This window comes from Apostichopus japonicus, chromosome 14, assembly GCF_037975245.1.
Source record: "Apostichopus japonicus isolate 1M-3 chromosome 14, ASM3797524v1, whole genome shotgun sequence".
Classification (NCBI taxonomy): Eukaryota; Metazoa; Echinodermata; class Holothuroidea; order Aspidochirotida; family Stichopodidae; genus Apostichopus; species Apostichopus japonicus.
In genome coordinates, this window is record NC_092574.1 from 12,708,146 (window position 1) to 12,720,788 (window position 12,643).

At 36.9% G+C, this 12,643-nt stretch overlaps 1 protein-coding gene across 5 annotated transcripts in view; it reads right to left on the reverse strand.

Annotated features, from left to right (window-relative positions):
* Nucleotides 1–2,294: 2,294 nt before the first annotated feature.
* The window catches only part of LOC139979985 (kelch-like protein 8), a 38,949-nt gene continuing 28,600 nt past the window's right edge, over nucleotides 2,295–12,643 (reverse strand). For all 5 annotated transcript variants that reach the window (XM_071991292.1, XM_071991293.1, XM_071991295.1 and 2 more), the window contains 6 exons: nucleotides 11,064–11,207; nucleotides 9,984–10,095; nucleotides 8,791–8,975; nucleotides 7,830–7,973; nucleotides 6,248–6,449; nucleotides 2,295–5,304 (listed from right to left, as the gene is read on the reverse strand). In XM_071991292.1, the coding sequence (XP_071847393.1) occupies nucleotides 5,181–5,304; nucleotides 6,248–6,449; nucleotides 7,830–7,973; nucleotides 8,791–8,975; nucleotides 9,984–10,095; nucleotides 11,064–11,207 (911 nt within the window). In that variant the 3' untranslated portion in view covers nucleotides 2,295–5,180. The remainder of the gene's footprint in view (nucleotides 5,305–6,247; nucleotides 6,450–7,829; nucleotides 7,974–8,790; nucleotides 8,976–9,983; nucleotides 10,096–11,063; nucleotides 11,208–12,643) is intronic.

Here is a 12,643-nt window from a genome sequence, read left to right on the forward strand (position 1 = left end):
GTTGTTCATCCTGGCTATACGCTACCAACTAGTGTGTCACATTCATATAAGATTATTCATGTAGCATCATCGAAACCACACTGCAGTTTTGCTGTCTGGTTTAAAACTCAGTAAATACTCATACCAATCTTTTTTGGAAGAGGATTTTTTCCCTTTATGAGCAGTTTCTGTCAAGTCTGTGAAGCTACCCCTGAAATTCTAGATATTTCTTATCATTTAATAAATGGCTGTACTCCCCCAACTTTGAAGTGATAGATACTAGAATGACCTTTAACCTCAGTTAAAATATGACTAGAATCATGACCTATGTCAAGGATACTTTGTTCCCATCGGTTTGAGAAATCAGGCAGATTAAAGTGGAGCAGTGAGCTTGAAACAAAACCCACAAATTTAGAGAGAGTATTATTTTTGTCTTAGCAATGAAACTGCTTTCATTGGGGGGGGAGGGGAAGTGGGGGGGCTTAGATAAAAGTTGAATGTATCAAACTATGAAATTACTCCCAGGGTTCATTGTCACAAGTCCCTTCATTTTTAGGTTGAATGGACAGCATTTCCCTGACTAGAGTGGAGTCTGTGATTTGAGTCTCTGTGCAAGCTTTAGGGGGAAGATATGTTACAAATTTTCTCAGGTTGGAGTAATGGTTGACAAGAGTCATGAACATTCCAAATGTACTTCAAGTTCTTACTGAGAGGACCAGTTCTATGTTTGTGAGATGACATAATAAAAACATGATCAGAAATAACAGTCTGTTTGAATCATCCTGATACACCACTGTTTATTAGGTGAGACGCCCCTCTCTGTATAATTGTTTCATAGGCAACCAATCCATGTTGTTCTCCGAGTCTCTTGTTCACTGTAAGCCATTTACATTATCAAGCTAATGGCCTTTTGCGGAGGCATGGAACTGTAGATGTATGCCTTGTGTTTTTTGCTTTTACTGTAAAAAGGATTTAAATCACACAGGCAATCGTGCACTGATCCCAGGAAGGGTGAGGTGGGGGGGGGGGTTAGCAGTGTACACCCCTTCCCCACATTTTAACCCAAACAAAAACCAGAATGCAATAATGCATTGTGGTTTAGAGCAGTTTTCTACATGAATATGACGTAAAGTATAGTGAGGGTGTACAACATACTTGATCTTAGTAATACAGTGAAAAGCAGTGTCATGTGACAAACAATAAATTCACAACGACACAGGCTGTTCTTAAATGACCATTGAACTCAACAACAGGCTTCTTGTACTAAATGTGAGAGATACGTCAACAATATGACGTCAGTCCATTTTGAGATATTGTGTAAACCAATTTGACCCCTGGTGAACTAAAACGACCATTGACCTCCACCCACAACATTAGGCTTCTTGTACTCAATGTGGTACAATTAGATACCAAATATGCAATCTGTCCAAGCTTCCCTTGGGATATTACGTTTAGAAAGGTGCATTAGTGTAGAGAGACAGGTAAGAGGGGATTGCAGTCAATGTTTGGCATTTGTTGACTTCCAATGACCTTCACCAAAAGCAATAATTGGCTCCTTAAATTTGATATGGTACATCTACAAACCAAATATGAGATCTGTCCAAGTTTCCCTTGTGATATTATGTTCAGGAAGGTGTGTTTGTGTAGAGAGACAGGTAAGAGGGGAGTAAGTAAATGTTTGGCATTTGTTGACTTCAAATGACCTTTGACCTCCACCAAAAGCAATAATTGGCTCCTTAAATTTATATGGTACATCTACAAACCAAATATGAGATCTGTCCAAGGTTTCCTTCTTGCAATATCATGTTTACAAGGCTTTCACGATTTGACCTATTGTCCCCAATGACCTTTGACATCCTCCAAACTCAATAGGCTTTTACTCAATGTTAAACACCTTCATATCAAGTATGATATCTGCCCAAGGTTCCAATATTGAGATATCATGTGTACAAGGTTTTCACAATTTGACCTCTGATGACCCCAAATGACCTTTGAACTCCACCAAAAGCGATATGCTTGTTCTCCTAAATGTGGTTCTCCTACACACCATATAAGACATTGGTCCAAGCTTCCCTTTTTGAGATATCCTTTTTTCCCTGTTTTCAAAATTAAACCCCTGGTGACCCTAAGCAACATTTGACCTCTAAATACAAAAGGCTTCTTCTACTCAATGTGGTACAACTACTCACCAAGTATGAGGTTTGTCCAAGCTTCCCTTCTTGAGATATCATGTTTAAAAGCAAGGCATCCCCCAAACACATCCGATTACTACAAGTATCATTGAAACCAAAAATGACAACACAAATAAGACAAAATAGAGTTTTTCTGTTTTCCATTTTAATACTAGATTTCTTTCACATCTCCAAACTTTCATGGTAGTTTTAAAGGTATGATAATATTTACATAATTGTACATGTCAAAATATTTAATATTTCCGCTGCTATGGTAGTTTCAATCTACTTTGAATTTTTTTAAATATATGTATATGATGATAGTTCATTTTGGGATAAATAAAGGAATATTAAATTTCAGAGAAGTAAATATTTATTGATTTTTAAGTTTGCTAATTTGGCTTCAAGAAGGTTTGCAGCTTTCTTACATGATGAGAAAATGTTGGGAAGATAATATTTAAAATGTTACTCTCTTTACATGGTGCATTATTATCAATACACTACAATGTCCACAGTTCACATCCGATAGCTGACAATCTCTTTAACCAACAACCCCCCATCCCCCCCCCCTTTAAGGTCATCTGTATTGCCCCCAAACATCCTGGAAGGCCACATTTTGGTCAACCCTCCACAAATTTCAACAGAAATATTTCAGCCACTCTTATTAAAGTTAGTTCCCCACAATGAGACATGTAAATTGTCAAATTTGAGTATGCCCCAAATGTGAAGAATCTGAGTCTTCAGAAAACAACTTTTGGAAACTTCTTTAGCAACTTTTAAGCAGGAACAAATTTTGGGGCCAATACTGATGATGTTTAAGACAAGGTTTACTTAAAGGTAAAAAGTCAAGCTTGGAGAACAGATCCACTGAAGGGGGAATGACTAAATATCCCAGAGTAATTAGCAAAAACACAAGAAGACAGATACAACTTACAAAATGTTTGATGTCTCTAAACATATCTCAAACCATATTCTGTAACTTACCAATATTTTTTTAGCTTCAGTGGAGGGCTGTTCATTGCCACTGATTACAGTTATTAAACGGCTTTTGACAACTTCTTTTGATGATAACAGCAGTCAAAAGACTGGAGTGTTTTCCTCCCCTTGACCTATGAAGCAAAGGCCAAGTTGAACCATGAAACAACAGTCTGGTAGCTACATTGACAAACAACTTAAATGCAGTAAATTGAATATTACATTTCATTAGACATGATACTGTGCAATAAAATAAATAGCAAAGTAAAGGAAAGTAAACCTGCTCTTCTTTGTTTTTGTATAATTACTAGTTGATGTTGGCACTGATGAAGTATTAGAACATTGAAATGTTTCCAAAAATCACCCAAGATTGATCAAATATTACATTTGCAGCACTAACTAAAATTATGTATGTACACAGTGTTAACAAAATATAAACATCTAGAAAGTCTTTTTGTAATTTCAAAAACTTAAAAAAAAAAAAAAATCTGTGTGGCAGCTACACACTTCCGTACTAAGGCAATTTAATCTATTTCTGTTGATCTATAACAAATTGCAAATCAATAGAATGAACCAAATTTTAACTTTAACCCAAGACCAAGATATATCGGACATTTTGTTATCAATTCTCATTCATGATTGTAACAGATGTGATATAGCACATCCTGGGATAATCTTTCAAATATATATTCAATTCATAATCCATGCTGGACTAGAATATCAAATTTGATACTTTCCTCTTTTGATAAGCCTCGTGTTTCCTTTGTACGTACACAAATAACTTACAATCATTAAGTTTCAATTCTCAAAACAGAGACCTACAATCCAAGAAATGGATCTATTGAAAGGAAAACGAAACAAAATTAGTAAAATGATAATTTATAGAACTGCTGACAGAAACTACACATTCTGACAGCCTAGAAGTGACAGAAGGCGTAGGATATGAAAGCACAAACTTCCTCCCACATGAAAGAATTGATCATGAAAATAGCTCACTTTCTCAAACTTTTGCTTGTATATAAGAAAAACTGAAATTTTTTGGGTATGAGTAAATCCATTAATTATGATTTCAAGTATCTCTTTACATATACCTGACTAGAATATAACATTATGTCATACTTTTTCAACCCTCCTTCCCACACATTACCAATGACATGAATTGTATGGAGTATATATTACTCTGAAGACAGTTAAGCAGTCTGCCATTTTGAACAAAATTCAAAAGTTTTCATGAGTGCAACCTTGCTTTAAGACCTAACTTTAGGCTTAGGTTATAGTCTAAATATTCCTCATATCGCGCCATTTAAACTTTGAGTTCTCTTTCCTGGTTAGCACCCCCAGACAACCCCTACAAAGCATTTTCCTTCAAACAACCCACAGCCACACCCTTCATTCAAAATATTTTCTTTGCACTTAAGTCCATCTATACCCTAAGAAAATCAATCAGGAATCTTGGTCCCCATCACCCTCCAACCCCACCCAATCTTTGAAATCCTTTGCACATCACTGGCACAAGCCAGAGTTGTAATTATGTATCTCCAAAGTGATGCAGGGTCATACCAACTCATCATTTCATCTATTTTTTTGGTATTTTTAGTTACAATGTACTCTAAATTTGATGCAAATAAGTAGTTGTCAAATGCATGACCTCCAAAGCTGATCAGGCCGTACGAACGGAAATTTGGTCGCCTCGGACGACCGGGCTACTGTAAAAAATTTGCCCTGTGCATCCACACCAAAATATCATGAACCAAGAGGTTCTTTGTGCACCGTAATCCACGACAAGACAACATGTCGACAAGAAATCCGCAAAATGCATCCCGCAGATCAGCTTCCAGGCACTTAGGGAATCTACGGAATGGAATGACAAATTACGTCACCAGCTAGATTGTCACCAAGAGACTCTTTCGTAAGAGGTCTGATCACTCTACAACAAGCATGTGACCACAGAAGACGATTCCCATGTAAAGAGTTCTCTGTGAGATACAAGAGATAATAGAGTCTTCTTCCTTCAAACCTGGCTTGCAGCTGGTGGATTGGCAGCAAGACTTCATCTCAAACACAGCTGACAAGGTTAGCGTTGCCAGGTTCTTTTAATTTAAGTGATGAAACCAGACAGTCACACGTCGCCACACCTGCCCCTGCTCTGCAATTAGAGATACTGGTCACAATTTCCCAGCTGAAAAATATGAAGGAAAGAACCATAGTAACTTGGGGAATTAATCACTGGGAAGTTAAGTCTATGGGTAGTCTCCTAGAAATCTAGTCGTGTTAATATTAAAGTTTGGTTGTCTTAACATGAATACCGTATTTGGACGGCAAATACCGAGAGTGTGATTGTTAATAGGTGGTAACTTAAGTTGCCAGTACCCTCCTCCCACATGAAAAAAATTGATAATGAAAACAGCTCAGGTCCTAACGTATTTACTTGTTTTGAAACTAAAATGTGGGTGTGTACTTGTACAACTAGTAGGAAGACTTGTTATTGTCCAACAGACAATGTAGAAATCAGCCCTGCGTATAGGTAAATCCTGTAGAAACAATGAGTTCTCGTTTTGTATTGTCTCTTTAAGTACATAGTAATGACTGGGATTACCTACATTACATCATTTGAAACTAAAAACACTTTAAACTCACAGATATTTGAATGTAATATCGAAAAGAGAAACGTTCCAATGAATTCCAGTCATTAGCACTGCCACCAGAGTTAAACTTGATAAAATACGTTGAAATTACACTTGAAAATTTTGAACCTATAAATTTTGGAGAGGATGCGTTTGGAAACTGTTCACAGATTGAAAGAATTATTCTTCAAATGATTTAAGGGATGTTCCAAATATGGTCTGAGTACCAGAGCAAGAAATATTATCTGACATTCAGAGAGTCCAAATAAAACAGACATTCTGAATTTGAATCTCATCAGGAAATGAGGATAAAAAAAAATGTCTGGCACACTTTCATGGAAGCTAATTAAAGTGAAAGATTTTTTTTCAATTTATTTTTAAAATTTTCCAAACTTTCTTTCACTGCATATCATGACCAAATAATTTAAATTCTTGACTTCACATGTCATAGCTTCTCTAGATGTCTATGGTTTAGACCAAATAGTGTTAATTTCATACCTGTTGGTGTAAGGACAGTAACACTCTGCTGAGGAGAGGTAGTTGGTTCCATCATGACCTCCAATGGCATAAAGCTTACCAGCCAGGACTGCTGCACCCACCCCTCCCCTACAGGTGGTCATTGGGTTCACTACTATCCACTCATTCTTCTGTGGGTCATATCGCTCCACTGAATTCAAGGGAGCACTGTGGTCGAACCCACCTGTAGGAATAAACACAAACAACAATGTTTCTTTGACCATCGATAATATCCAAAAAGGACAGGGTTTGCACAAATCTCTTGAAAGTTCTTCTATTTGATCAAAACCCAAGTCAAAACTTATCCAATGTCTTAAAAGAGTGAAAAAGATGCCATGCAATAGTATTTTAGTTAAAATATTGTTAGTTACCATGTTGCAAGATCCTTGTGATCTACACAATGGGGCTGCTTGATGATTTCAAGACTTTAATACCTTACCTATAACACAAAGGTTAACCAAACATACAGTACACCTACAATGTATTGTTGTCCAATGCCTATGTAAAGCATGAAGGTAACAATCCATACCCATGTAGTCCTATCTGATGTGACATAATTCAATGTTTTCAATAAATAATAAATATATGAGAGTTTAACCTTATGTAAACCATAAAAGAAATCATTAAGTACTCTTAACCATGCATTGTTTTCCCTGTCTCTTTAGCATATAGGTAGCCACTTAGTACTATGCAAATAAAACCAATCAGTAGTTTAACCTTACCTAGAGCATAAAGGTAACCACTGGGTACTACTGTAGACCTATATACTATGTGGCATGGTTTCTTACTGTTTCCAATAAATTTAACCTATCAGTAGTTTAACCTTACCTATAGCATAAAGGTAACCACTGGGTTCTACTGTAGACCTATACTATGTGGCATGATTACTTTCTGTTTTCAATAAATAAAACCAATCAGTAGTTTAACCTTACCTATAGCATAAAGGTAACTACTGGGTACTACTGTAGACCAATACACTATGTGGCATGGTTTCTAACTGTTTTCAATAAATGTAACCTAACAGTAGTTTAACCTTACCTATAGCATAAAGGTAACCACTGGGTTCTACTGTAGACCTATATACTATGTGGCATGATTTCTTTGTTTTCAATAAATAAAACCAATCAGTAGTTTAACCTTACCTACAGCATAAAGGTAACTACTGGGTTCTACTGTAGACCTATATACTATGTGGCATGGTTTCTTACTGTTTTCAATAAATAAAACCAATCAGTAGTTTAACCTTACCTATAGCATAAAGGTAACTACTGGGTTCTACTGTAGACCTATACTATGTGGCATGGTTTCTTACTGTTTTCAATAAATAAAACCAATCAGTAGCTTAACCTTACCTATAGCATAAAGGTAATCACTGGGTACTACTGTAGACCTATATACTATGTGGCATGGTTTCTTACTGTTTCCAATATATAAAACCAATCAGTAGTTTAACCTTACCTATAGCATAAAGGTAACTACTGGGTATACTACTGTAGACCTATATACTATGTGGCATGGTTTCATTCAATTTTCAAAGTAAAACCAAACAGTAGTTTAACCTTACCTATAGCATAAAGGAAACCATTGAGTACCACCGCTCCACCACCAGCACGTCTCATCTTCATGGGAGCGATTTCGTGCCACTTGTTCAAGTAAGGATCATAACGTTCGCATGAATTCAGTGTACTGGATCCATCATTACCACCAACTGAGAAAACAGAGAAATGAAAAGGATGATGAGGACAAATGACTAGACCATATAATAAATGAGAACTAGTCATTCATTCTCACCATCAAGCCTGCCCCCCCCCCTAGTTTCCCCATTGTCCCTCTCCCATTCAAGCAAGTGTGAGGTAATCTATGTCATAATAAATATATATATATATATATATATATATATATATATATAGATAGTTTTCTATTAGTCTACCAAATCTGCCATATCAAATCCAAAACAGTTTACCTTCTCATCTCCCAAAATTCAGTGCAAAATTTAGTTGTATTTTTTTGCTTGTGCTTTGCAGAGAATCTTTCTTAGCTAAAATCTTAACATATGGTATTAGTATTTGTAGAGAGCTGTATGATGTAGCATAATGGGTGTTGCTAATCCTTCTGGATTCCTCAATTGCTCGATATTGTAGAGAGCTGTATGATGTAGCATAATGGGCGTGCTAATCCTTCTGCATTCCTCAATTGCTCGATATTGTAGAGAGCTGTATGATAGTGGGCGTGCTAATCCTCCTGCATTCCTCAATTGCTCGATATTGTAGAGAGCAGTATGAATGGGCGTGCTAATCCTTCTGCATTCCTCAATTTGCTCGATTTTACAAGGTTTGTGTCAATAAGTATGCTGTTATGTTGATTATCAAATATCTCATAGATAGATTGACCTTGTATGTGACTCACTTTGTTTCTACAAAAAAAAAACTCCTCTTAGAGGTTAACTTGTGCTCCTGTCCTCCTCACACATAAACAGCTTACCTGAAGCTTCCTAATATTACCTTCAATGATTATTGTTTACTTACTTGCATATATCAGACCATTCAGGATGGCCACCGCTACACCCCCTCGAGCACTCCTCATGGCTTGAACAGAATTCCAAGAATTTGAGGCGGGGTCGTAGCGTTCCACGTCGCTAAAACAAGAACTGTCATCAAGGCCACCGATAGCATAGATTGGACCTCCTAGTTTTATAACCCCCAGGCCTCTCCTGACAAACAAAATGGAGAAGTAAAGGTTCTTAGGTTGGTTTTGTCCTTGGACTAAAGCAAAACTGGTAAAATCACACATCTGTATAATAGTTGTGACGTTTTGTATACATGTCTGATATTAACACAAAAACCGAGAATTCAAGTTAAGAGTAAACAACTTGTCAAATCGGCTCTACAAATAGGCTAAACATACTTTCTCTGAAATAAACTGATGGAGCAGCAAAAATAACGCAGGAAACTCAGAGATCATAGCTCTGGGAATTGGGAAGAAAGCCAATGCCTACCTCTACAGCCATAAATGTATCCGAAAAATAAAAAAAATAAAAAAACTTTGATAAGATGATCTTTCTCTGTAATAATTCCTCAGGGAGTGTCCAGATAACAAGCTCCTGTAACATACAGATCCATCACTTTCACTGACAAGCTTGTGTTACTATGATTATTATGAAGAGGCAAGGGAAAGATTAATGGTATCATAGCGACTGTAGCAGCACCCTGTTGTAAATCTCCCATCCCAGTAACAGCAACATAATTGACACCAATGCATTCATAAACTTGGCAAACACAGAAAATGACAAAAATTGACTGAAGTGCAATAAATCATACTAAGTATGCATGACCAAGTTATTGAATAAGTCACATTTGACACTAGATTTCTACCCAGTGATTGAATACTTTAGCTGTTTGTTCCTGAGAGATGATGACTTTGAGAAAATCTTTGTGTTTCCACATCACTGCACCATATTTGTGGCTTAATGTATGACAGCAGTAGTAAGCTAATTAAGAGAAATCGATACAATCACTGTTTAAGCCATTGACCAGTTACAAAATTTTACCTGCCTCATTACTGAGTAAAAACAATGAAAGTCAATAACATCATAATTCTGGATCATAGAATTTCATTTTCTACTAATTTTTTTATCTGATATCAGTAAGCAGTTCCTCTGGGGAAAGGACGGGGATAATTTTGGGATGGGGCACTTTTGATATCATTTATACACATTTACCTGCATTTATTCATGGGTGTAGCAGGGCTCCATTTGTTGGAATGAGGGTCAAATACCTCCATTGTGTTCAAATGCTCTTTACCATCAAATCCACCCACAGCATAGACTTTACCTGTTGGTCAAAGAAAATAAATTATCAGCTTGAGGAAAACCACAAGGGCTCTCTGCAGTGTCACATAGGTTGCCCAAAAGCCACTAATTCACCACCAGAACGGCTGTTTCCTGCAAGTTTATTCAGATAAATGAAATGGTATTTATTGTTTCAGCCTCACCTCAACATTCCATTAGTAACCATCAATGCACTGCTTCCTGGTTTTATACAATACATCTGGCTTTGTTTACCTCAATACCCTGAGGCAAAAACATAACGAGAAATGAATGGTCGTGTTTACAGACATGCATTTAATGCTTGAAGACATCATATCCTCCTCAAAAAATTCCTTTCTTTCTTATATGCCCCCACCTAACCCATCACCTACAACCCCCCCTCCCTCCCTCACCCATCCCCATCTTCCTTGATGAGATAGGCTCAGGTGGTCAAACTATGAGAAGGCTAGAATAGCTGAAGCAGAAAAGTGTGATCTTTCTCATAATGTTTGGAATAAAACATTTTCTTAAAATACTGCAAAGAAACCTGACTAAAATACTGCAACCACTTTGAAACATTATAGTGATGGCAAGTAAGGGTACCAAAGAAACTAAGAGGTTTAATCAAGCAAAAATAACAGTTTCAAAATAACAAAAGTACATTTGCTATTTATGTATGTTGCAAAGTCGTGGAGAGTACATACAAACTTTCTATTCACAAAACAGTCACAATTTATTTTTTCTTTAAAATCACAGAGGATTCTTTAGACTGAAAGTACAAATGGACCAAATTTATAATTCTAAGCATATAGCACTCTTAGACTGAGGGGATGCCAATTATGTTAAATATATTGCATGGGTTGGTCTCAACGATACCAACGACAAACCCAACGCAGTTTGCTAACATTTGCAGACAATAACGATCGCCTCTAGGAATTATAAGGGAAGTTCTTCCCTCCTCATATAATGTTCATAACACAAGTTTGTACTCACCGTTAGCAACCGTCACCCCCACATGCCTCCTTTTTGTGGTCATGTCTGCTACTGAAAACCACCTAGAGTTACGAAGGTCAAAACATTCTGTGGATTTGAAAGGATCCCCGGAGGAGCCTCTACCGCCGATCACAAACAGGACACCTAGAATTAAAATTAAAAACCATATTTCTTCTTTCTTTCTGTCTTCTTATTTTGCTCGGTAACAAATCAGCAACATGAATTTATTGGGTTCACAGTAAAAATTTAAAAGAAACAGTTAAAGAAAAAATCCAAAAAATTCAGCTCCAAGTCAAAAGTAAATAGGAAGAGGAGAAAAATAGTTTGTTTCAAAGTAAATATGCCCTCAATCACATTTACCCAAATTTTTCCAATATTTCTACTCTAAACAGCAACACCAGAGTATGTTATCAAATATATCCATATAATCTATCGTCCTGGAATATTAGCGGCTTATGAAAGGAGCAGGGAACATCCAAAAATTCAGGTTATGTCAGCTAAAAATGTACATAAAGACAATATCTGATCAGATCTAATACCAACAGGTTGGTATGTTCTATATATGATATATCAGTTGTTGTGTTTATATTGAAGGAACTGGATCGCACTGCACATGATTAAATTGTCCCACAAGGAGAACAAGACTCCTCCAATCAGTGTGTTTAAAGGAGCACAATATCCAGAGCACAGATCGACAGATTTTATCTGGCCTCTTGAAATTCCCAAAATAATTTCTAGCTGTCAGTCTGGATTGAGTAGATCAATTTTCAATTCTAAAATCTCACCAATGAAGATCTAGCCAGCTAACTTTTATTGCTGCCATGTTTGCAAAGACCTGTTATTACATTTAACCTCCTCACACACACTGATGGCATCATGGTAATGGCCACTGTGAGCTTGATCCAGACACTTGTACTGTATCAGAGTTCAGGATTCTTCTAATGATTTTGACCAAATCATCCCATGTGGAAATATCAGATCCTGAAATCTACTATATATATATATACCAAGTTCAAAATACAAGGATGTACAGGTCAGATTTGATTTAGACTTTACTTGTAACCAGTGGCATCATCAGACGAGGAAATGTGTAGGGGAGTGGCAGGGGGGGCGCATTAAACTGTCAGCAACATTTCGGAGACACAGATTGTGGCCAATATAAGCTGTAGCCTGGATGGTGAAGCTATGGCGGCGTGATAGGGCCCCTGATGAGGGTTAAGGGGGTAAGGCCACCTGAAATTTGTGGTTTTCATAGTTTCCAGAACTTGTATCAGCTTCAAATCAGCAGAATTTTGGTGGTACGCGTAACTTAATTTTATTCGGTAGAAGTCAGAGAGGTGTTTTTTTTTTTGGGGGGGAGGAAGGCATGGGAGATTTCATTGGGGGGGGCCAGGAGAAATTGAAAATGGTACTTGTTCTAAAGAACAGATTGGAAACTTCAAAGTTAAATATACATGATAAGCACATTGTACTAACAATTTGACCCCTGGTCCCAAATGACCTTAAGAAAAACCAATAGGCTTCTTGTACTCAATGTGGTACTTCTACACACCAAATATGAAATTGGTCCGACCTTCTAT